The sequence below is a fragment of the Chiroxiphia lanceolata genome, chromosome 1, assembly GCF_009829145.1.
Source record: "Chiroxiphia lanceolata isolate bChiLan1 chromosome 1, bChiLan1.pri, whole genome shotgun sequence".
NCBI classification, from domain to species: Eukaryota; Metazoa; Chordata; class Aves; order Passeriformes; family Pipridae; genus Chiroxiphia; species Chiroxiphia lanceolata.
The window spans coordinates 8,778,986-8,804,316 of record NC_045637.1 but is presented as its reverse complement, the minus strand read 5'-3'; the positions used below and the strand labels follow the sequence as shown (position 1 = coordinate 8,804,316).

General features: G+C 39.2%; 1 protein-coding gene across 1 annotated transcript in view; it reads left to right on the top strand.

Annotated features, from left to right (window-relative positions):
• The window catches only part of TG (thyroglobulin), a 148,299-nt gene that overhangs the window by 49,713 nt on the left and 73,255 nt on the right, over window positions 1–25,331 (top strand). Inside the window, 10 exon segments of the mRNA XM_032707121.1 lie at window positions 1,260–1,397; window positions 2,083–2,259; window positions 3,247–3,358; window positions 3,900–3,979; window positions 5,836–5,979; window positions 8,329–8,394; window positions 17,195–17,332; window positions 18,387–18,551; window positions 19,637–19,859; window positions 23,631–23,724. Of these exon segments, the coding sequence (XP_032563012.1) occupies window positions 1,260–1,397; window positions 2,083–2,259; window positions 3,247–3,358; window positions 3,900–3,979; window positions 5,836–5,979; window positions 8,329–8,394; window positions 17,195–17,332; window positions 18,387–18,551; window positions 19,637–19,859; window positions 23,631–23,724 (1,337 nt within the window).

Here is a 25,331-nt window from a genome sequence, read left to right as displayed (position 1 = left end):
GCGTAATACAGTGGGTGAAATTCTCTTGCAATTAACTGATAAGGCATGAGTGTAGCCCTCAGGGTTCTCCATTTATCTTGCTGGGGCTGATGGTGTCATTAAAACGTGAAGTTATGCAAGGAATGCAGTTTCTACCTACATCCCTAAGTCTTAGTTGTGACACCAGCTGTTTCCAGAGAAACTGAAGGTTGAAGTTAAGGCTTGAGAGGTAACAGGAATTATAAGCCACCTGTTTTAAGAAGTTAGGGGTACATAACTTACGTTATAAGTTATGGGAAAATGTCTACAAAGCTTTTATTACTTGATGATCTTTTATAAAACACATGGTAACATATCTTTTCTAGTTTCTGATAGAAAATTCAAAGCTATAGTGCACTCCCAGCATGTCAGTAGGTGCTTCAGCACTTCAACAGTAATCATCAGCATCTTTTCCTTGTTTCCATTATTGTCTGGTTGTTTCATTGCATGTGAATAACAGAATGTCTCACAATGGACCTGGGAATGAGACCTGCTGATGACATTTGATAAATAAGAAAGTGTTGAAGAAGAAATTTATAAGAGATCAGTGAAGAGTGTCCATTTCTTTCAATATTTCAACCTTATTTAAAGGGATAAATTTGGAAACAGCCTGAAAGACCTGTGAGTGATTGTTTCAGAGGGAGCTCAGGAGGTATAAAGCATTGCATACATGTCTACAGGTCACAGGCAGGTGACAAAAAGGAGTTATTTAATGTGGTCTGTGGGAGCATAAACTAGGAGAAATGAGGTTAAATGACAGAAATAGGTATTAAACTTGTCAAGAAAACTTTTAACATAGAGAGGAGAGGTGTAAAAGCTTCTCAAGAGAATATAAGGAAACTGCTGTACTTTGGATTAATAAAATTAGATTGAGGAATTGCAAACATCCTCTGAGGCATCATACTTCAATGTTAGGATATTTTGTTGCATGACAGAGTAGAGAGAATGCTCTAATTTCTGGGAGCTGGGATTTTCATCAAGTTTTTGGGAGGTGGAAATAGTCTGACAATGCTGCGTTGTGCAGTGCAACTCAGAGAGGGGGCATTGCCTACAGGAGCATCTCTAACTGTGGGAGGACAGTTCCGTTATGAAAATCAGCCTTTGGTGTATGCTAGCTCTACAAAATAGTTGCAGCTGTTTTACTGTGAAAGGCAGAAATTTATGCATAAATAAATTTAATTTATTCCAGATCATATTTAAGTTTTTTTGTGGGATTGTGTGTTTGTTTGTTTGTATCTCAGATGCCACAAAGGATCTTTTCTACCTAATGGATAACACCCGAGTACAAAGTGACCAGAACTATTCTCTCCCTTACCAGCAGTATTGGATCTTCAGTCAGAAATACTCAGCTGAGGAAGCTGTACTTTGGTGTCTCGCACGTAAGACTTCTTGGAGGCTGTTCTTCTGTAGGAAATAATAATTAACTAAAATCTTTTAATAGGTATTATAATAATGACCAGTGGAAACTTTGGACTTCAAGATTTTTTTTGGGAAAACTCCTAAAATTTTCATGGAAATTGCTAATGGGCCCACCTGTTTCTTCCTTACAGTCTTAATGTGCCATGGCAGAAAGGGGACCTGTCATTCATCGTCAGGGTACCCTGTTATGGGCAAGAGAAGTCAAAGATATTTATTGTCCATTGTTACTCATTAAGTAAGAGACCCACAACTGGTGCAGAGTTCTTTTATGATTATATAATTTGTATGTCAAATTTGCTAAAAAGAAAGATTTTTATTAATTAAATATTAGAGTGACACCAATACACTGAAGTAACGCTTGCCACAGCTGGGGAATTCATCTTCCCTATTAGCTGTGCTGTAGCTCCTTTTCTGTGTTCTCCAGGTACACCTGCTCTTCAACACCACTAGAATCGGAATGTGACCCTCTTTCTCTTAGACTTTAATTAATTGAACTAATTAATTTGCACAACTAACAGGATAATACTGAAATTCTCACTCTTAGTTGTTTGCTGATGTTTAGCTTTAAGTGCACCGACAACATGAACAGGAGCAGAGAGGGGAAGGAACCCTTGTGTGTGTAACTTTTCTGACTTTGCTTCTCAGGCTGTGCTCAAGAAGATGAGTTTTGCCGAATGGCAGATCTTCAAAACACCACAGACAAATACTTTGTGTGTACCCTCTATCCAGAGGCACAGATTTGTGACAGCAGCATTGATCAAACACCAGGCAACTGTCCAACTGTGCTACCCCGGCAACCACAGACACTGTATCGTAAAATAGGCAAGTTTTGGTATTTGGATTTATAATGTCTGCTCTAACCCTGGTAATACAAGCTGGTGTTTGGCTCTTGATTCTGATAAAAAGGTCTAAATATAAGAATGAATCCTGGGATGTGATGATGCAAGGGCAGGCCAGACTGTTCTTGGCACGGATGTTCATTTTCTGTTCAGAATGGAAAGTTATTAATCACCAGTTTCATTCTCCACCTAAGCTATTCCCAATTCAGAGAGGCCAAGGGTAGCTCAAATAATTTGTATACCAGCTCTTCGATTCTTATAAAAAGGGTGAAATGGGAATGTCATTGGAATGTCACTAATCCCATTTTCTACATTTAAAATTTCCATGGTAGCTAAGTAGTGCAACAATTGAAAGGGCTGAGTGCAATTTTTTTTCTTTTTTTTTGCAAATGCAGAGCTATAGATGTGGATTTTAACCTTTGCTCTGTGAATGCTTGGGAGGTTGTGTTTTTTCTCATAGGGCTTATGTAAGGAAGCTGGACGAACAAGCCTGTTATCACTGCACAGGAACCTGTAATTTTGCTGTGAAAAATGTAAAGGTCCACTGAACTAAGCTACTCAGCTATGTCTTTTCAGGGAGCCTAAAGGGCAACATGGGTTGACTAATGGATGAGCACACTGGAGTTTTCCAATCTGGAGTTTTCCAAACTGTATCCCCAGTTTTTGACCTTGTGAAAGGAGTAGCATCAATGCAGATCTCAGAAACAGAAGTCCTGGGCTGGAAGTCTTTCTTGGACAATGTATTTTGCTCAGCTTTTAGAGCCTTCACTTGTTGGATTTTTGTTCATCTTCAGGCTTAACCATCAAAATTTTGCTGTGATGATATCAAATTATCTTTTAATCCACTGGAACCCAGCATAGAAACATAAACTTGACCCTTACCATGTGATTACTTGACCAGTGTATGTATATGGCAGTTAAACTGATTTTTCCAATTTTGTTTTTTGTTTGTTTTTTTTTTTCCTTCCAGTCACTCTTCAAAGTTCAGTGAAGAGCTTTTACACACGTGTGCCATTCCAGAAAGTAACAGGAATCTCAGTGAGGAATAAGACTGACATGAGCAGAAAAGCTGTTTCAGACGGGTAGGACATGAACGTTCCTTTCTTTTTCCTGGAATTTTAACCATGCCTGGAGTACCAAGACCCCATTATACAGATGAGGGGGATTAAATATGTTTATCCAAAACCATAATTTAAGAGTATTTAATGAATAAAAAAAAAAACAACCACATGATTTAAAGGAATTGTATAATTGAGTTATAAGTAATAATGTATATAATTACTAATTATATATATGAAAATTATTATTTCTACTGCTATTGCATTGCTAGTTAGCCAGTTAAATCTCTTATCAATAATATACCAAATTAATTTAGGCTGATTTTTTTAGGGCAGATATCAAAATAATAATCTAAACTATTAGAGGTAGTCTGATAGATGTATAATGACCAAATGTAATTTCACCTACATATGGAAAATGCATGGAAGTGTGTATGCAATAAGAACCAGACTGGTTCTTCAGCCTTTTTCTGAAAGTAGGTTCTCAGTGTCTCTCCCCCATGCAATATCCTCTCTTCTCCATCACGGACACAGTGGCACTGAGAGTAATGTTCTCCTTTCCCAGGTTTTTTGCGTGTGAGCGTTGGTGTGATGCTGACCCGTGTTGCACAGGATTTGGCTTTTTTAATAACTCCCAGCTGTCAGGTATTTTTCCTCTAGTTTTATTTTTAAGATAACTTCAGCCTTTCTTCATTATCCAAATTTTACCATTCTTTTGCTCTGAAGAGCACTTTGAAAGTGCTTGCAGATCTCATGCATCTCTCTTTTCGAGTAACCATAACCACTTCTGAGAGTTGAGCCCAATGCCACACTCCACATCTCAGAAATTATTGAGAAAACTTCATGAGCCCTTAAGAGGCTGCAGTTCCAACAGCATGAAATCCAAACTGATAAAACTCCAGTTACTACTCATTTATCAAACTCTCTTCCAAAATATTGCTTGACTTCATTTTGTGACTTTTTCCCCCTTTTTTGTTGTTTCATTTTTTAAAGGGCTGATAAACCTAAATAATAATGAAATTAAATGCATGTAAGCCCATAATGTCTGTGGGTACTTTGGGACAGCTAAGCCTTTTGTCTTTCTTCGATGTCTGAACATCTGTGCTCCCAGATTTTGTCTTCTGCTTGAGGAAGATTGGTTGTGGATAAACCTTGCCTATCTGCTCCTCCTTAGTATTTTAGCTACTTAAGACATCTCAAGTAGGAGTTCTGTTAGTCTGCAGAACTAAGATCTTTTGACGTATGTTTGACTTGAAAGCCATTAAAAAGTCAAACAAAAATGTTTTATTCTGCTGGGATAGCAAAGTTAAGGGGTGTTGTCACCCCATGCTCCCTCTCTAGTCAACAGAGAGATGTATAGACACAACTATAGGGTCATTAAGAGCTTTAGTTGACTGAATCCTGTTCTGGAGGTACTTTTCTTTGTCTCCACTGACTGTAAAGGAATTGCTCTTTTTAAAGAAAAGCTGGTGTTTAGAATTGGATGCCACCCAGGTCAAAGTAAATGAAATAGATTTTAGTACTTTATTCCACATTCAGATTTAGGCCACTAAAATGTCTAACTTTGTTTTTGTAAGGGTCATATGCTAATCAACTGTCCCTGAGGTCATTTAGGATGTGCTGGCTTTACAACTCACTTGGGAGTTTGAAACAGTTCAGAAATATATATTTTTAATTCCTGTTTTTGTTGAGCAGACAAAATTTTCAGTTGGTCAAAAAATGAGTAGCTTGGAAAATTAATCCAATGTAGTTTAGATTGCAAGTAATGTGCAAATACAAAATGGTTCACAGTTTTCATACCTCCATATGACCATATGAAATTTGAAGTCTTAACGTAATGTGGCTTTAGGTTTCTTTAAATAGTTGTAAAATAAATGAAGAATTTTAAAGCATTAAACATGGAAAACTCACACCTCTTTAGTTTATCTGATATTAAGTATCTGTGACATTTCAGGCATCCAGTCCTGGCACTTGTATAGTCAAGAGAACTTTCAGTAATGATTTTAATATGAGCAAAAATCTTCAGTGAATCTGCTAGCTTTGTTTCAAACCCTCCATTTTTTTCAGCAACAAAAAAATTTACACAAGGTCTTTGAAAGACAGAATTTTTATCTTGATGTAAGTAGTGGCCATGTTTCAATATACATGCAGATTTTTAATTTCAAGGATTGCATTAACCTGAAAGGGCTGCTTGCTCAAAGAGTCCTGATCTTTGATTGGTGGAGATACTCTGTGACCTTGGATTATAATGATTAATAATGTTGGTACCCACCTTCCTTCACATGGAATTCATTGGGATTTTTCAACACTAGTTTCAGGTACTTGGCCCATTTTAGATATTTCCTGCCTTCAATTTCTGAATTGGTTGAACTTCATTCAACACAGTGGAACCATGCTGTGTTCTCTTTCCTCACAACTATCTAGAAGAGGAAAATTTTCCTTATGATTTCTATAACCATTTATTTCCTTATGATTTCTATAACCATTTATTTCCTTGGCAGGTGGAAAGATCGTGTGCGTGACTCTGAACAGCCTTGGAATCCAGACATGTGCTGAGGAAACAAGAAGTGCTTGGCACATTTCAAATTGTAATTCACCAGATGCTGAAGTCAGAATACACCCATTTGGCTGGTATCAGAAGCCTGGTAAGTGATGCAGAACACATGACCTTTCTAACTGGTTTCTGCGCATTGAAGTTTATTTTTCAGCTTCATTGTATACAAATTCCAGCTTCCAGCTGTAGGACCCATTTGCAAGGATTACAAATAGACAAGGCAGACAAGCATGTGCAAGGAAAAGAAAGCGCAATTTAGTCTCCATTTTAATAGAAAAAGAATAGTAATACCTCAAAGAAGTATAATTTAATTTCTTGGATTGTATGGGAGACTTGTGGCTGATGTTGGAATTCAAATATATTTTGCCCCACTGCACAGTCCTCGTCAGTAAATTATTCTTTGTTTCTCACTCACTGCTGGGCTTATGGTTTTACCATCTGTGTGGATACATAACCTCAAAAGATTTGGTTTTGCTACAGAATTTAAAATTTACTTTTGACTGTTTTGGTAAAGAAAAGGCCAAGACCAGATTCCAAGGTAGCACTGTATTTTTCAAGCAGTAAGAAGCCATCACATGTTTAGGCAGAAAGAGCAGTTATGAGATGTCGGGTTATTTCCTCAGGAGGAATCAAAACTACTCTTTGTCAAAGTGGATTTTATTTTCTGTAGCAAAACAAAAGTTCCATTACTTCATTAAAAACTTTAAATGGATTTCCCATTTGCTACACTTCTTTTGGACAGATCTAGTTCTACTTTGTTAAGCTTTGATTTCACATAACTGAAACAATAAGGAAGACAATTGCCTACCTGACTGTGTCCCCCTTTATGGGAGGACAGCCTTTTACTTAGTCACGTAGACACAGCCTTGTTGAACTTCAGAGCAGAGAGGCCCCATGGGGGCAGGTCTGGTGATGTTGACAGAATCAGGGAAGAAATTGAATAAAGAGTACTTTTTCCTGCTTTTACACTCCCTTAGTTCTTGAGGAGTAGAGAAGGGCTGATAACTGAGAGGGGAGGCACAAAGTCTGCATATATATTGTCCAGGGAATGTGATAGAAAGATAATCCAGCTAAAGCTGTGTAGAGATAGATCAGATATCATGGCAATGTGCTGCATTTTACAGTGTTGATAGAGAAAACCTTCATTCACACTCTAAGTGTTTGAAATATGAGCTCGATCCTGAGCTTTTCAAGTCCTGTACTGGCTCTATGCTCACTGGAACATCCATGTTCTCCTCTAGTGGGGCAGTCCTTGTTAAAAGGTAAGAGACAGTATGGGGTTGGGAAGCACTACAGAAGCTAGGGAGGGATGGGCTGAGGATCTAGCACTGAGAGAAAGGGAACAACAGCCCTGATAAAGCAGGCAATGGCAGGATCCTGGTGGCAGGGGGAGTTAAAAGAGAACGAGGGGTAACAGTGAAGAATGGTAGAAAAGTGAAGAGCAGACAGCAGAGGGGTAGATATGCTTCTAGTTCTTAGAGTTGTTTTTCCTCTTGCCAGCAAAGAACCAACTAAAAATAAAGGATGTTTCTCACTGGATGGACAGAGGGATGACAAAGCAGAGCCATGGGTGTATGCAAAGTGGGGAGTGTCAGGAGAGACAGTGGTGTTTCCAAATGTAGTGAGGGAGCTTCAGATGTGTTTCCACCATAAGACACACCAAGGCACTGAAACACACAGCAAGGCACAGATGTTTATGCAAATGGAGATATTTACAGACAAAAATTTGTATCAATTGTGCTGCTGTGCTAAGGTCTGGGAACCAGGAAAAGGAACAAAAAGGCTCTGAGGCTAAAAAAGAAAAATGAGTGAAATCTGAAGGAGTGATTTACCGTAGACAGTGGGGACATTAGTATGAAACAGGGTCTTTTGCTTTAGTCCACAGTCTTGTGGGAAGGTACTCGTGCCTCCACATTTCATAATGTGTTATGTTAAGTTGATGTGTGTTTTTCGTGATTGCAAATTATTTATGGGAAATATTAGCAAATGAGAAGTCTTGTGTATGGAAATGAATTCTTGCTTGAATTTTAATTTGGAAAGTGCTGTGCTGGAAACTGCCTTGTTTCTAATTCCTATTTTGAGAAATTCCCATTTGCTGGAAGCAGAGAAAAACTCATGTCTCTTCTGATGCAGAAGCCCAAACGCAGAGAAGTGCGTGGAAAAAACCGCAGAGCTACTGAAATGAATTGTTCATAACTGTGCCCCAAAAAGTGTTTGGAAGAATGTTTATAAAGATGGAAATTTAGGGAGGTCTGGCTTCATGTATGAACTCAAAAGGGTTAGATAGCAAAGCAGCCTCACATCCTTACTCTTGGTATTTGTGGTGAGAAGATGCAACATCCAGATCCCAGAAGTAATGCTGGAAATATTGAGATATCGATTCCATTCTAAACCTTCAAGTATAATTGTTTTCAAATGTGTTATTTTTTTCTGCTTTTAGCTGACTTGAAGAGCACCATGCCTGACCTCTGTCCACCTGTTAGTTTGCCTCTCAGGCCAGAAAGTGGTAAGTGCATCTATGTATTGAGGAAAAAACCAGGAAACATCCTCTATTTTGTATGCATTGCTAAAAGATCACACTACTACAAAATATTTGTGTTCCCCATGAGGTTACTCATTTAGGTGATGACTTATTTTTATTAATTATGTATCGTTTAAATGGAAGAATTGTCATATTTGCAATGCTGACCTAATATCTCACACTCACTGCCACAGGAGGTCACTGAAGCAAAATGTTTGGCAGGATTGATAAAGACATTTATTTGTGAGTGTGGATGTCACATCACTTTCAACAAGTATGATGAATCTTATGGTACTCACATGTGTTATTTTAAAAGTGGGTGGATCCTCTTAATAAATGAAACTTTACTATTGTCTTTCAGGGCTTTGTGTCTATTGTCCCCTAAAAATATATGCAAATTTTCAACAGCTACAGGCTTCCCTGATGTGTCATTTCCAGAAATACACAGCATAGCTGCTAAATACTGTGTGAAATGGAATGGAAGAAGGTTGACTGGTCATTAGAAAACTCAGTTTAACCCTCTAGTTAAACTGAAATTGAGAACTCTTGTCCATCTCTGATTTTCTGTTTGATTTGAACAAATATTTAATCTCTTTATATCTGTCTCTCCTTAAACCCTATGCAACTGGGTTTACAGGGGATGGTTGATATTTGCAATATGGAGTTCAGAGTTTATTATCATAAATTTTATCATCATATCCATGGCCACTAGTCATGATCAAGTTCACAGTCTTTGTATTTATTAGTAGAATTTGTGCTTTTTAATTATCATTTTAATGTAATAGAAGGAAAACTTGTATCTTCATGAGTAAGCAGAAATAATTTTTGTGTGAAATGCTTTGAAGAGCTGGTGGGGTAATGTGTAGGTTGGGCAATTCAACTCCTTTGCAAACTGTTTTTCCCATGGGATGTGGAAAACCATGTCACTAAAACTTTTTCCTCCAGAGTGAAGCTTAGTAGTAATTTTGTCATGTTTCTTTTATGTTTTTTCTTGCTTGCTTAAGTCTAGGAAAACAGTAACCTAAGCAGCACTTAAGGAAATTAGGAAATTAGGTCTGTTGTCATTTACTTTCTACTCTAAAAGCTGCCCAGGAAGTGAGTCATTTTACCCTTAGTAACAGCCCTGATCTGTCACACCCACTTCCAGGTCATCTTTTCGAATGCAGAGCAACTAGGGATGTCTCTAGTTTGCAAAGGTCTGGTTAAGCAACCCAAGCAGGCAGAGCCTCCCACAAGGGTGCAGGATTCTGGATTAGAGCTGTGGTCCTGAGGACTGACAGTGGTCAGGACAAGTGACTGAATTATAAAGAGCACAACTGGCCTGGAAGTCAAATTAGCACCAGTATCCTGTAGACTTTGCATCTGACACCAGTGGGTGCAGCAACACATTCAAAATGCAACTGGACATCATCTGTCCTTCTTTTATTCTGGCTCATTTCAATAGTAAAAGTACCAGCCTGGCTGCTTAGGTCAGATTGTGCTGTGTTGTCAGAGGTTCTGGAAAATTTTCAAAAACATTGTTTCCAAACTTTTGGCAATTATATATGTTATATTAATATATGCTATAGAAGACTAATTGTTTTAGAGTTGGGCATAACAGAAAAGTGAGTGAATTTTGTACGTTGTTGTAATGCTTGTACATGGGGAAAAAAAAATTACTGTGACTCCTCTGTGGTAACCAGATGGTGAGTGTGAGAAAATGTCACTATTTAAAGGGCACTGCTATGTATATATATCTGTGTGTGTGCATGTAAGCACATATATATACATATAAAAATATAATTTTTTCCATCCAAAGATCAGAAAGATACTTAGATTTGTAGGCTTTGCCAGAAGGCTCTGTGGAATAGTGAAGCTGATGTTATGTTCAATCTAGAGGCTGAGTTAACTAGAGCACCATCAAGGCCTACATTTCACTGGACAGTTAATGCACTTGACTGCCTCCTTTCCTAGTTAGCCACTTTGCAATGCTCAGGACACTGCCCAGTAATTTGCTTCCTCCCATTTGCAGTCAGGATGCTGCTCCATTTGATATCTGTGGTATTTGTAGCCCCAACATATTGTGAAGAAAGCCATATGAGTAGGCTTATTTTCAGTCTTGTGGGAAGTAGATGCTTTGCCTGTTTTACGAAGTGGTCTTCTCAATAGAGAGGGTAGAGTTGTTGTAGGACCATAAAACAACTGGAAATCTCAACAAGAAGGTTTTCTACAGTATGTGGGTAGTAGCAAAGGAAGAGTAGGGAAAATATGGGTCTGCTGATGAATGGGGCAGGAGACCTGATTCCAAAGGATATGGAAAAGGACAAAGTACCTTCTTCACCTCGGTCTTTACTGGCAAGTCCAGCCTTCAGGCCCTACAGACTGGGGGGAAAACTAAAGCAAGGAGAACTTATCCTCAGTGGAGGAGGATCAGGTCAGGGAACAATCTGGACATACAAACCCATGAGTGCAGAGGGAGCTAGTTAATGTAATTCTGAGGCCACTCTCAAACACCTTTGAAAGGCTCTGCTGATTGGGGAGGTATTTGTTTTCCTTCTGTTCCCTGGTCTGGACTTTTAAAGAAGTTCACCAGAAGTAATAGTCATAAAATCTCCAGACTTTTGAATCTGCAATGACAAAATAATTTTCAAGAGCGACTTCTTTTCAGTGCCTTGTCATAGAGCAGCCTGCAGCCACCAGGGAGCTGCAAAAAAGTCCCTTCTCTGTGTGAGGCTATAACCTCAGGAGAGACACAGCGTGAGGGGAGGCCTATGAGGTTCTTCCTGTTCTTTGCTTGTGTCAGACTGTTCATCCAGCAACCCATTGCAGCCCTGTGGTTCCTTTCAAAAGCCTGAGGCTCCAGTGGGCTTTTCCCAGGTTACTCCTCCTACAAGCAGCACTGCTGTGTGTTTCTAACACTCGTTAGATATCCCATTAGCCTATGAAACCGGGAATTAAGTGCTCTGTAGTGCCTGCAGGTCACTAGTCTCTAGCAGGAGGGAGGTGAACTGCACACTTTTACCTGAATTCTTGTTGTTTTGTTGTTGCTTCAAGAAGTTTGCCTATTTGTATTCTTGCAAAATCCTTTCTGCTACAAGATTAAACTCTCCAAGTCATCTTCATCACCAGGCTATAGTGTGTTTAACTGAATGTGTGGTTTTCATTTTTAACTGAATGAATACTTTAATTTACTTCCATACCCCATTGCATGGAGGAGAACATACTCCTGCTGGGCTATTATGATTTCCACATAGTTTCTGTGCTCTAAGAAATAATGCTTAAAAAATCGATAGTCTGGACAGACTGGGAAAGTCCAACTTGTTACATTTGGAGCATTTTTTCCCCTGAAGAAAATGTACTGTAATGACACTAAGTATGGAACCATCTGTGTGTGAGTTTCAGGTATGATCTGTGACCTTTAATGGTGGGAAGACAGCTGTTATTTTAAGACTGTCCGTGCTGAAGATGCTCATATGTCATCCTGCAGTTTGGTTTACCTACGCTGGTATTTAAATAACAACTCCACTGAGTTGTGTGAACATGGGGGAATGTTATGTAAAAGAGGAAACAGCCAGGTCTCAGAATTAGGTTTGAGATGGAACTTTCTGCAGCCAGCTGTAAGCTAGGAGAGATAAGAAAGGGTTTTTTTTTTGTATAATATTACGTATTGTAATTTTACAGTATGCAATGCTGTTTTTCGAACAGTTTATACACAGGGATTTGAGCTGTGGAAGTCTTTAGTCTTTACAATTAAGCCTGGAAAGAAGCAAAACAATCTATGAACATGTTACCTGGATTTTTAGAAGGAACACTTGTGCTTAAAGCAGACTGGAGAGACTGAAAATACTCCTGTGCATGTGGTAAGCAGTGACCCCAATGTATGACTTTGACTTGTTATGAGATTTTATGAATTGTATATAGTAATTATCCAAAATTTACTGAACATTTTTTGTCTCAGTTCTAACTAGGATATGTCTATCTTAGATTTGGCAACTGCAAGAAGATAGTGGCCCTTAAATGGTGGTCTCTACACGGGACTGTGGATTGTATTCAGATCATATGGCTCTGTTCCCATTCCATGCAAATCAAGTAATTAAGAAACCACTGAGGCATATGGATGTAATGATCTGTTAGGCCCTTCCTGTTTCTGCCTCTGTGATCCCCTAGTGATTATAGCCATTCCCTTGAGGCAGGACTGAGCAGTGGCTATGGGGTATTCCAACATGGGAATAAATTTCCCATGGGGCTATGTCAGCATGTGGGGTATTTCTATTCTCAACAGAGATGAGATGCTGATAGTACAAACACTGATGTAGCTGACTTTGTGTGATTAATAGTATCATTGTCTTCCTGTTTTCCCACAATGCCAAGTATTTTTCAGAGAGATTTTTGCTGTGAAACAAAGAAGCCTCTTTTATCCATCTTTGGGAACTGATCTACTGTGCTCTCACACAGCAATCGGACCTCTGGTGTGGAATTGCTCTGTCTTTGGTCTTAACTTTGATTTTTATTCTGTTTGTAAATATGAGAATTTCAGCCTTTTTAAAATGGCTTGCTTTAAACCTGGATAAATACATAGTACAGTTTTAATATCCCCCTACTATATCACTTATTGTAACTGGCACCCCTAAAATAGGCAAAAAGCTTGCATTAACAGTAACGTAGCAAGATTGCTCACTGCTAAAGAACCATAAATAACACAGTTGTTAGTTTGGGATCTGTTGTCTCAGGTGTGATTACAGTTATTGCGCAGCAGTTTAAAGAGAACTATCATTTTGAGTTATACAAATCTCAGTAGACGGACAAAAATGAGAAGCAGTTATATTTTAGGCAGGATATATTTTCTACAGGTCTGCTCTTTTGATGATTTTTTGGTTTTGGAGATTGTTGGTATACAGACAGGTTAGCAGTCTTTGTTGAGAATAAACTCTGAATACTGGGAATATAAAACACTGAGTTTGATCGTAAGCATGTTTTGGGCTTGAGTCAGGGCTATTGAATATGGCTCACAAATCTCAAACTAAGATCAGAACTTGTCTTTCGAACAATAAATCAGGCATACTGAACACAGAGATCTATGTGCCTTCTTAAGCTCATATTAACCTCCTCAACTTCATGAGTTTTCTTTTAAGTTTAACTTGTTATTTCATTGTATTTCTGTATCTGTTTCCTTATATAAAATGTTAAATTTTCCGGCACACTCAGAACTGATGCCTCCTTTTTTTCCACTGAAGTCAGTGATGAAACTTTTGTTGACTTTATTACAAGGGGTTATAATTTCATTGCCTGTGAAAGTGGGAGGCTGAACTCTGTGTCCCCAGGAAATCTTTTCCAGTCTTCTGATCTTATAAATGTAGTGGGAACAGAGTAAGGCCAGCATGAGACCTTTTGCAATCCAGTCTTAAACCTTGCCTACCCAAACAAGAACATCTGGAAGAGAGAGGCTCTCTGTATGGGACATCTATAATTTTGCAGTAAAAGTTATAGGGCTGGATGGATTCAGAGGGCTGTAATTATCCAATCAAAGCATTTGCCAAAATGTGGTTTGGAAGGTCAGAAGCTTAACCTATATAAAGCAGAAATGTCTTCCAGCCATCAGGTGCACTGTGCATTCCAGTATGCAATGCCAGGTTGTAGCTCTGTGCCTCATGAGAGCAGTTTCTAGACAAGTCAAGTTTAGATCAGCCATGGAAAGTGGGGATCTATGGGCATTGCTGGATCTACTGCCAGGAGAAGGGAAGAAGGAATCAAATAATAGCCAAAATCTCTTTTGCAGCTCACTGCTGACTGGCAGTGTCCACAGTGGTGCCATGCACGTCTCTGGGTTAAAGAGTTTTACTGTGTTATTAAAGTAAGCATTAGTGTTTCTGCATCTCTCTGCATCTGGAGTCAGCTGGGCAGAGGAAGGGAAAAGAAAAAACACTGGAAGTCTCAGCATATAAATCTGATCTGAGGTTATAAATGTTTCATCCAGGACTGAGAATGAAAAAACCTACTCCGTACTCCAACCAACCCAAAGAACAACCCCATGTGGAGATTTTTCAAGGGTCACCTCTGTGAGATTTGGGGCAATGAATAAGCAGTTCAGGGTGTGAATGTATGATCTACAGACATTTCCATTGTGAGTGGTCACTCTTCTGTGCCTAACATGGACTGCAAAGTGCCCATTGTGTCTCATATGTATATAAAATGTATGTTACTGACTTAACCGATCCCACATAAAGGGATGAAATAAGTATCTTTTCATGTAGAAGTAGGAAGTTTATCTTGTGAAGTGGGAATAGGAAGCCAAATTTAAGTGTCAGAGGTGTAAATCCAAGAAATTTATTTTGCTTTTGTAGATTTGTTTTGGTGTGTGGGAAATGGAGAAATGTGATGATGAGACTTGCCCGAGGTCACTCGGTGAGTCAGGGAAGCTATGGGAAGAGAGTCTGTCTGGGGAAATATCTTCCAAAACCAATGCTGCACCAGACTTTTGCCTTACAGTGGAATCCAGACAAAGCTCTCTTTTGAAAGAACCACAGCTGGTATTTGAAGCTTTGTGTCTGAACCTAGAGAGATTGCTTGTTCCAGTAGTAGGACCTCAGTTACTAGTACTGTACACAGCACAGGATGGCAACATTGCTCTTATGAAAAAACAAAGTTTGAGTCATATTGATAAAAGAAATCTTTTCTTGTTCATGTTTTCAGAAAAAAATGCACAAAACCTGTAAAATTTAGTCTACAAAAGAAAGACCTAGGGGGTCTAGTAGTGCAGGCAGACAATCTCTGTAAAGGATGTAACAGTTACTTCTCCATCACTTACAGAGTTGATTTCTATTTTTACATATCTTTCTAAATAAGTGCTACAAACTGGCACCCTAGATGGAGAGGCTGAAATTTTCTGTCATAGGTCATATGACAGCTCATATTAAATACTTTAAAATAGAGAAATCATTGAGAATATGAAAAATACTAATTTCCACATGACTAAAATCACTCTGTTCCTCTAAAATGATTGAATAGTCTGTGCTTAAGGGGAAGAAAATATTCAGTGCAGTGGGTCTGTTGCACAAGTCAAGCTGTTACTACAGGGTCATTGCTCCCTGACTAGTTCAGGCTCCCTCTGAACAGACTGCTAGTGATGACTTTGGTACTCTGTGACATCAAGTAAGCTTGTGGTTTTTACATACAACGGTGCAGCACTGAATTAATCTTCATGTCTACTTAGCTGGAGACTTTCAGTGCCTCTCTCAGAGGAGTTTCTCCCAAATATAACAGGAATGAAATGATTTCGAAGTGGCTGTAAAGGACCCATGGGACCCAGTCCTTCTTTCTTGCCTCTAGTTCAAAAGCCTGAACTGGGGCAGGGCTGTCTGAGAGGTTATATGGAGCAGAGTAGATCAGTTCATCATTGCATCAGAGGTTTTTTTCAACAAGGGTGATGACAAAGGAATCAGCACTAAGGCATTAGCCTTGGCAATGGTGGTAGCACATCAGATTCTTTCAGCTTGTCCTCTGGGAGATAACTTGTCCTTGAAATTTACGCTTCCAAGGGAAGGATTTACCTTGCAAAAGTAAAGACTTTTAGCATCAATGTAGGGCCCTGGATTGTGGCAAGTTACCCTGTGCTGTCATGAATTATTTGGAATAATATTATTGGAAAATCTAATTTAGTCATTGCTATTCCCTGCGTATTTGCTCAAGGAAGGATGGAACCAGCCTTGTCCGTGGTGTGTTTTGGTTCTTGGGTTCTCATCAGCTGGACAAGTATGTCAACACCAGGATTTCCAAGTTGATTATATGGCCCCCAGGCCTCAGCTTCAGGAAGGAAACTTTGGCCATCTCAGTAGATTTCTCAGTAGATTAAAAGGAATGTTTAATGAAGTGAACATTCACAACTTTTGCATTTGTGTGCTAAATGAACTCCAGCAACAGGGCAAGACCTGCTCACCAGGAATAGCAAAGGAAGAGCTAACTCAGCTCTGTCCTCACCCTACAATTACATGGAGAGGATAATGGCAACCTACTGTTTAGGACTCGGTGGCCACAGTGGGGTCTTCTGCTTTTGAAACAAATTGAACTGTTGAAAGGAACTAAAATAATTAAAGACCCATTGTTTTCAAGCCTTCTTTTTTTGTCTTCTCTGTGTAAAATTGAGAGTCTGCAGATATTTTTATCTGTTTGTGTATGAGAAAGGAATGCTTGTGGCATTTTTTAAAAATATACTGTGAAAGAGAAGAACAATTCTTGAAGAACACTAGAGACAGTACCTATGTGTATGTCGATGCTCACACATGTACATGCATGTAAAATGTATATTTGTGATATGCATGTTTGTATATATGTGATACACTTGATTATATTTACACATGTATGTTTCTGTGTATATACATATGAAATAGAATGAAATCTAAATCAGGTAACAATTACATGACATTAAAACAGTTTATAGAATTTAATGTAATTCTGTCCACCAAATCAAATTAAAGTGATCAAATTAACGTCCATGTACTTTCCAAGGATTTACTGGCTGTACCTGCTCAGCAACTTGTGTGCAAGCATTATTACTCATGCCCTTTAATGTATTTAACCCTGTTCCTTTTATTGAAATCAGTTGTATTTACATACAAACCTGGATGGAGCTACCTCTGATTTATCTTTTTCTTAACTTTGTAAACATTTATATTTCATTTATTCCCAGTGGATGCAAAGGAAGATGAAAGTTGTTTATTGGGGAACTCTCCAATGCTTTAATTCTATGTTAGTTTCCTTTGAAGTTTTTACTGATTCTTCTAGTTATATTGTTTTTTTACATTTCATTTAGCAGAGGTTTTGGATGTATGGCAACCCTTAAATATATCCTCTGTTCTTGTGGATTCATCCATCTCAAACTTTGAAGTTGTGCAAGTTAGTAGAGACATATCCAATGACTTCTCCACTGCCAGAGACTTTTGCCTATCTGGTAAGAAATGGTCATTCATAGCTTTGCAGAAAATACTGATCTGTGAGCCTGAAAACCAAGAACAGCTCCCCCACTTCTGACATAGATACACTGATTTTATTTATTTTTAAATACTACTCAAGTGTTTTTGAATCTAAGAGAAGGGACCTGAAATAGTTTAGCAGGTGAAATATACAATAGACATAAAATGCCATACAGTGGTTGTGTAATTTTGACACTTCTTGAGCACAGACATCTCTTACTTCTCCAGGCATTGTACAACCTGGAGCATATTGTAGCAAATAATGAAAGTGATGATGTCATATTTTTCTAAAGGACAGTTAAGGGAAGCTCATCGACTGAGACAGGTGAGAAACCCACCTACCACTACCTAAAGTAACCTATAGTGGTGATGTGTGAGGGTGGGTTAACTGAGAGCTGGGATGAAGCAAAGGGAACTGCTTTAATCAACAACTTGACTAGACAGGAAAGAGTCCTTTAACTACACATGACTGGGAAATCCTCAATGCCGCAGGGCAGTAGAAATAAGGAAAAGTTCCCACCTACTGCTGAAGATGATAATAGTCTTACTTTTTGCAGTAGATGGTCCTCACCTTGTGAGAGTGAGCAGTGTAACTGACTGGTTTTTTTTCCTTTTCCTGTAACTGTTTGAAGGATTATTTCTAGAGGCAAAGTGTTGGATACCCACTTCTGAGTACAGACTGAGAATTAAACCTTTCTTTGGGGCTCCCTGGGGAATGTTTAAGTGAGGTTATCAGTAGATAACCTTATTATTAGATAATGCTTTTCTCCTTCTAAAACCTGTGATAATATTTCTCTTGCTGTATTATTCCATTTTAAAGCCAATGTAACCTTCTAGTCCTTTGGCTATTTTGGAGAATTTTCTGGGAATTTGAGGACTTTTATGTCCCATTATTCTGCTTTAGAGTTACTTTATATCTTGTTGCTTCACCTGTTCTAAAACCTTTCTTTTAAGCATAGTGTAACAATGTCGTACAAAATGCTGTGAGGATACATTTTTACCTGCTCTTTTTCTTCATGTTTGACCTCATAGCTTGTTCAAAGAACCAGTCATGTACAGTGGTTACACTAGAAATCCAGCCTTCAGCAATAAGATGCATTTTCCACCCTGATACACAGATCTGCACACACAGCCTGCAAGGACACAGCTGCCGGGTTTTACTCAAAGAACCTGCTACCTATATCTACAGGAGACAAGGTAAGAACAGGTTAAAGCTGTGGGGAAGGACCTCAGCTGTGCACAGTTCTTGTGAATGGAGGGGTGAGGAAATCCTCACTAGACATGAAGTGATATAGATGTCTCCTAGACACTTGTCCATTGCTGTTTCAGTGGAATTACAGCCTAGCACTTTTCGTAAAAATGCATGAAATCATGATGTTACCCTCTAGTGCTGAAGCAGGTATAATAAAGGAAGTCTAGTTTATGAAAGGTGCTTTAGAAAAGTGCAGAACAGTAAAACCAAACAAGAACAGTAGTGAAAGCCCAGATCCTTTTCATCTGCAGAAAATGATATGCCCTTCCTTTTAAACTCTGAGAATTACACACAGTGTTGAAAGCCCACTGTCAATTTAAAGTGTTAAGGACCATCTCTGGAGGAAAACAAAAAAGCCCACCCAAACAGACACTCCTGTTCCCAACCAGGATGAACTAATATTTAAAGAAGTGAAAATGATTTTAGAGAGAGAAAGAAATTGTGTAGACAGTGTAGACAGGTAAAAATTCTATTATATGGTCAAGGTACTTATTTGAAACTAGGAGTTTCATTGGTTTTATTCCTTTTGATTTCTGTAGATACTGTTTTCTTTTCATGTAATACTGATTATTTCATTTATTAGAAGTAGTTAGAACCCAGTAAAAATAAAGGGGAAGGGAAGAAAATTTTCGTTTTTGTTTCACTGAAATTCTGTGAAGAGTCAAGAAGTCAATAAGAACCTTCCAAGCTCAAACTCAATGAGAGAAAAGGGGTTTGTCATTGTCAAGTGCAGCAAAATCAGAGACTGAGACAAAAAAAGCTAGACTTGTGCGTTTGTTCTGTACATTTTGGGTTTTAGTTCCATGGTTTGGAATTTGGTTTCTGCCTATCAAATACATTGTTTTAGGAAAGAAATAGCTCTGTTTAATGACTTATTTTATAATGAGACAATAACCAAATTATATCTGTTTCATTTAAAGAAGGAAATGGGACACATAACAGTTTAAAACTAAATGGGGCTGATTTTAATTTCTGAAAATGGTAATAACTTGAAAAAGCAAATTATTTTTCTCTGTTCCCTCTGTGACAGATTTATTCCTGCCCATTTCTGAATTGGATTTGACCCCATCTGTGTACATCCTGTCCCATGGAGATCTGGTGGGCAAATCCCAGGTGATCCGCATTGGCTCAGAATGGAGAAATATCAGCCAGTTCCTGGGGGTCCCATATGCTGCCCCTCCCCTTGCAGAGAGGCGCTTCAGTCCTCCAGAGCCCTCTGCTTGGATGGAAATCTGGAATGCCACAGTGGCTCGGTAAGAAACCCCTGTCACCATCTACAGAAGTGCTTGTCAGTCCAGGGTGTATGAAAGCAGCTGGAGTGATGACCACAATACTCACGTCCTTTCTTGAAAAGCAAGCTATAGAATACAGATAGGTACAACCTGGGACTTTGATTAGCAAAAAGAATATTTGTCCATCTATATGCTAAAGCATGCAAACCCCTTAAGAAAAAGGCAAATTCCAGGTACATCACCTTGAATCTACATGTAACTCCCCACCAACTGTCTGCTGTCGTCCATTTTCATTCTGAATGGAATTTATACAGGTATTATGATATTTATACAAATATATTTTGCTCATGCTGAGCCATAAATTTGTGGACATTTAGTCAAACAGGGGTATTTAAACATTGATGTAACCAGAAGCTGTGGGCCTCATATAGAAATTCTCTGCCTAGTTGTGTCCAGGAGATCAGGCTGAAGGAACCAGAAAATCTTTTCTGTCCAAAAACTATTAAAAGGCAAATACTTGTTAAATGACTTGGACAGAAATACAGAAGTTATAAACATTTAGGTAATGCCTTAAGATGGAAAGAGTGCTAGGAACTGTTTTAGCAGATGGGCTAAATTTCTCCTAAGTGCCTCTGTCTAGTTTTTCTGGTTCGCTGTCCCTGCTCTCCAGATCTGTACAGGCATCTCTGTTTGGTGAGTTTAGGTTAGAGGCACTCTACGGACATCACCTTTGTGTGCATGTTTGTGTTTAATTTAGTCTTGCAATAGGAGTCTTAATTTTGTTGCATTGGGGAAACAAAATGACAAATTGTGAGTGGTCTGTTTCCTAAAGAAAAAGAGGGTTTGAGTGACACTGCTTAGAATACCGTGCTGTGGAACATGTCAGGACAGTGGAATACAAAAACCCCAAAGCAAATAAAAATGCAGCAACAACAAAAAACCAGCTATAAGCTATGAAAAACGGAGTGGCTTCTTATAGGGGCCTTTCTCACTGTGCATCCCTGCTGACTGTTTCATGGCAGACATGAATAGCTGCAAGGAAAAAAATAATGATAGAAACAAGAACTGGGAGATCGAAGATGCAGAACAGTCAGAAGGAGAGAGCTTGTTGAAGGGACTACATGACCTTTCTGTAGAGGAAGTTGGAGAAATCAGAGCTGAGAGCTGAGATTTAGCAGCTCAAGAGCTTCCCAGGCAGCTAATATGGACCTGAGGTCTATTGAGATCATGCACACAGAGCCATGCAGTCGCTGTTCAATTCCTGGCCCAAGAGTGGTCCTCATGTTGTTAGTGATGAACTACTTGAGCAAAGAAATCTGACCAGGAGCTCACGGTAAGGAAATGGGAGGTTTTGCAAGGGATCTGGGAGAGGTGAGAGCCTGCAAGCCCGACATGAAATCAGCCACCTACTTTGGCAGAACACATCCTGAGGCTACAAGATTTGGGAACACCTATCAACTGTGTGGAATCTATTTGGTCCCTCCTTTACTCAGGAATTGTCTCCAGAGGTTTCTAGCAAAGTCTTTGATGAACCGCGTAGAAAGAGATGTGGCATTTGTTTTCTTGGGGAGTTGAAAAGAGCATCTGGCCTGTGGTGATCCTGTCCTTCGGTTGCACCTGACCTGCGGAGGTGTTAACAGCATAACCACAGTAGCCACAACCTCATGTACATTGGAATAAGTCCTGGTGGACGTGCTTTTTGCTTTCTCATGTCACAGTGCTGTTAAATTAGCACAGACAGCACGAGTCTCTGGTGCTGCATGTCACAGTGTGGGAGCTGGAGTGGCTCTGGTGAGACCTATCTGCCCCTGTGGTCTCCCTTTGAAGACTTGGTGTTGCAATGAGCAGCCTGGCTGGTTTTGAAAACAATTTGGGGACCTTAGTTAATCTGTTCCTATCTTTTGAATTCACAGTGCTTTCTTAGTCCAATGAAGAATTTGGCCATTATCTTCTATTATTAATTTAAGGTTATCGTGGCCAGGTTTCGCGAACGAAGATTTGGGAAGGGCTCTACCCACATCTGTTACAAGTGTGCTGGTGGCTGAAAAGGCCAGTATGAGATAGACACGTCCAGTTGCAAAAGGCACAGCAGAAAGACTCTTTAGGTGGTATAATCTGCAAGACACGATTTTTTCTGTGTTGTCTTTTCTCCTCAAGGGTGATCCTGTGTGTGTTCTCAAAAGCATCAGCAGCGTTAAAGATAGGGTGTCTCCAGACCTCCCTTGGAGGCCAGAGTAGACCAGTTAAAAACATAATTATTTGACTTTTCACTTGGAGAATGGGAGAGACCTCACTTTCTGTATGTATAGAAAGTGTTGATTTTTTTAGGATTCTATATTAATGTTGCTCAATACTTGTATATAAGAAATTCACACGAGCACAGTACTATTAGTGATGGAAGAGAAACATTTATTTATCACCCTGGACCTGATAAAAGCCTTAAAAAACCCCAACCCAACCCAAACCAACTAAAACCCCCATCCAGCTATTGAAGTCTCCAGCTGCTGGAAGAGCTGTGGACTTGCCTCAGCAGGTGGCAGCCTTTCCCTGGAGTCGGTCCCAGCATGAGGAGCTTCTGGGAGCTGGACAAAAAAAAAGCCGTGATCATGGGTGATGATTCCTGCTGCCCTGTGGAAAGTTGTATAATTAATAGTGTTAGATCTGTTGTCCTGGCAGGGTTCCTACCTGGGAATTCATATTTTCTCTGCCTAAAATGGCTTTAGCAGTTTTGGCTGGAGATGATGTACTTCTCTATGTCAGTGGGAAAGCTGTTGAGTGATATCACCATCTTAGGAATCTCCCTTATGGAAAAAAATTGTAGAATTCCATTGAATCTGGTCCTTTTCTTTGTGGTTTTCTATTAATTTCTTCACACCTTCAGGGCAAAATTTTATAAAGGCATTAAAATAATAATTTAGAAACATTTCTCTGAAATATTACCATCTTTCCATAGCCTCTTTTGGCTTATCCTCTAATACATTGTGAGGTTTTTCCATAACTCATTGTCTGATACAAATATGGCTGTAAAGTAGAAGGAACTGGCTTCAAAGTAGCTTATTACTGAACTGCAAAAATCATCCACTTGATTCTTATACTTGATATGCTTGAGTATATGACTCTCATTCAGAGGATGGCCAGAGAGTGGTTTTCTGTACGTGGTTGGCTCCTGAACTCCTGTTACAAGGTCACTTTTAACATTGATTGGCACTGTTAATGGTCTGCTCTGTTACTTAAAGCAAAGAGATTTTAAAAATGCATTAAAATTTTAAACTTACTGTATTTTCCCACAGACCATTAGAAAATAAATTAAACATAAAGAAATGGAGCCCACAGACCATTAGAAAATAAATCAAATATATGTAGCCCACAGACTATTAGAAATTAAAATAAATAACTGACATTTCATCAAAGGAGTGGATTATAGGTGTGCAGGCAGTAGCAGGGGAGATCTGTGCCTGAGACCCCCAACTCTGCTCCCCATGCAGCTGGTGATAATTTTGTGCACTTTATGTAAAGTGTGAGTTTTTTGAAAACATATTGTCGAGTTCTTAGCTTTTTAAAATGGGGCAGGGTTTCTGAGGAAGGACTCTTGACATACAAATACATTGCACTGTGTGTGTGTACAAATCTACATACCTGTTACTAAAATATAGGTGGGCACAGTTTTAAATGTGATTGAGATCTGCAGATTTAATGATTTTATTAAGCTAATGCATCAAAATATAAGGAAAATCACCAGTGGAAAAAGAGTAGAAGCCTTTTTATTGTAGCTTTCTCAATTGGTGTCTCTAGGGCAGCGTGTTGGCAGCCAGGAGACGGAGAGGCCCCGTCACAGTCTGTCAGTGAAGACTGCCTGTATCTGAACATCTTTGTTCCTGCCACCTCTGTAAGTAGGAGACAAGTCAAATTTTTTTTGTAGCTGAGCCCTGTGTTTTTTCAAAGTAATTTAATTGACATGATTGCTTGTTTTTCCTGTGTTCACAGAACCTGCAAAGTTAAATTAGGCACTCTAGTGTTTTTACTAGTGCAAAGCCCTGCAGGCTTTCCATGAGCTGTTTTGGGTAACCAGGAGGACAGCGTACTAAAAAGCTAGAAATAAGAGAGACAAAGAGAGAAACAAAGGACAAGAAGAAGGGGGGGCAAAGGTGGAGAAATTAGGGACAGAAATGGCAATATTCCTGCAGTGAGATCAACGGTCCAGCAGACAATAACGCGAGACAATACATCAACACTTGCCACCAGTCAGGGAGCTGCTGATGGTTTTCTTTCATCCTCATATTTATTGTTCCCCTGTTGACATCTGTGGGAGATCTGTTGAGGAATGAGAGTGGCAAGCAATGCTAGATTTGTGGCCAGCTCACAGAGCATAAAAATAGACGTTTCAAAAATGACTGGGCCACTGGTACAATGTGAGGAATCGTCATTTGAAAGTTCTTGATTTTCTCATTCTAAACAGATATAAAAGAAAGCCTCAAGTTAAAGCCAAGCTAAAATGATTGGCCAACCCCTGGGGGGCTGGGGATAAAGCTGCTGAATAACATGTGAATCCCATTGAAGAGTGGGCTCAGAGACAGGAACTGTTTCTTTCCACACTACTGGAAATTTTCAGAAGGTGATGTTAGTTGTAGTAGAAATTTATAAGTCTGTCATACTTCATGTCTGGAAAGAGCCGGTCTAGCTATCTGACAGCAGCACAGAGAGTGCCTTGCAGGCCCGTTTTAATCATTAGAGAGACCAGCAGTCTATCTTCTCCCTGCAGACTCATTTTGCCTCGAGTGCAGTCACCGCTTATTGAAACCATCAGGTCACTGTCCCAGGTAGTTTGCCATCTATGCTTAAGAGCTGCTTTCAAGATAGTTTATTTGAAAGCATTGTATTTTCTACCATCTGATAGACTAAATAGGCTTGTCTCTTCTCCTGGTGGTCCTGTGAGCTGAATCCCTCTTTTGTAGAGGTGTAAGGTAGAAGTAGATCCAATCAAGTCAATCAGTTTCACATGTAGAAGTCCAGCCCAAGAAGAACTAAAACTTCTGGTTTTGCAGAAGTAGCTGGGAGCAGAAAGCATTGCATTTTCCTGCCTCTTTTGTGGTGAGCTCTATTTTTACTCACAGAGAACTATAGTTATGTATTTTCAGCCCACAGAAGGTTAAATCAGCTAGTAAATATTAAATATAAAATCTCTTGAAAAGCAATGAATGCAGAGGTCATTCAGGAGCATTTTGAGCCTCAACAAGAGCACAGTGCAGGGACTGATGCCTGTTGCCAAAGCACTCTCAAAGTATCAATCAGTGAAGAAGGTGAATGACATCACTTCATTTTGCTTCTGTAGCTACAAGTACCGCAATTAAACTGGCACTTCTGACTTTTTACATCTGTAATCATCACCACCTGTCACACTAGCAAAGCAAAGCTGTGCTTTGCCTTCATTTAAGAAGAGTTTAATTGTACAATCAAGACTTTAAAATCTCCACTAAATAGGAATAGAAAGTGTAC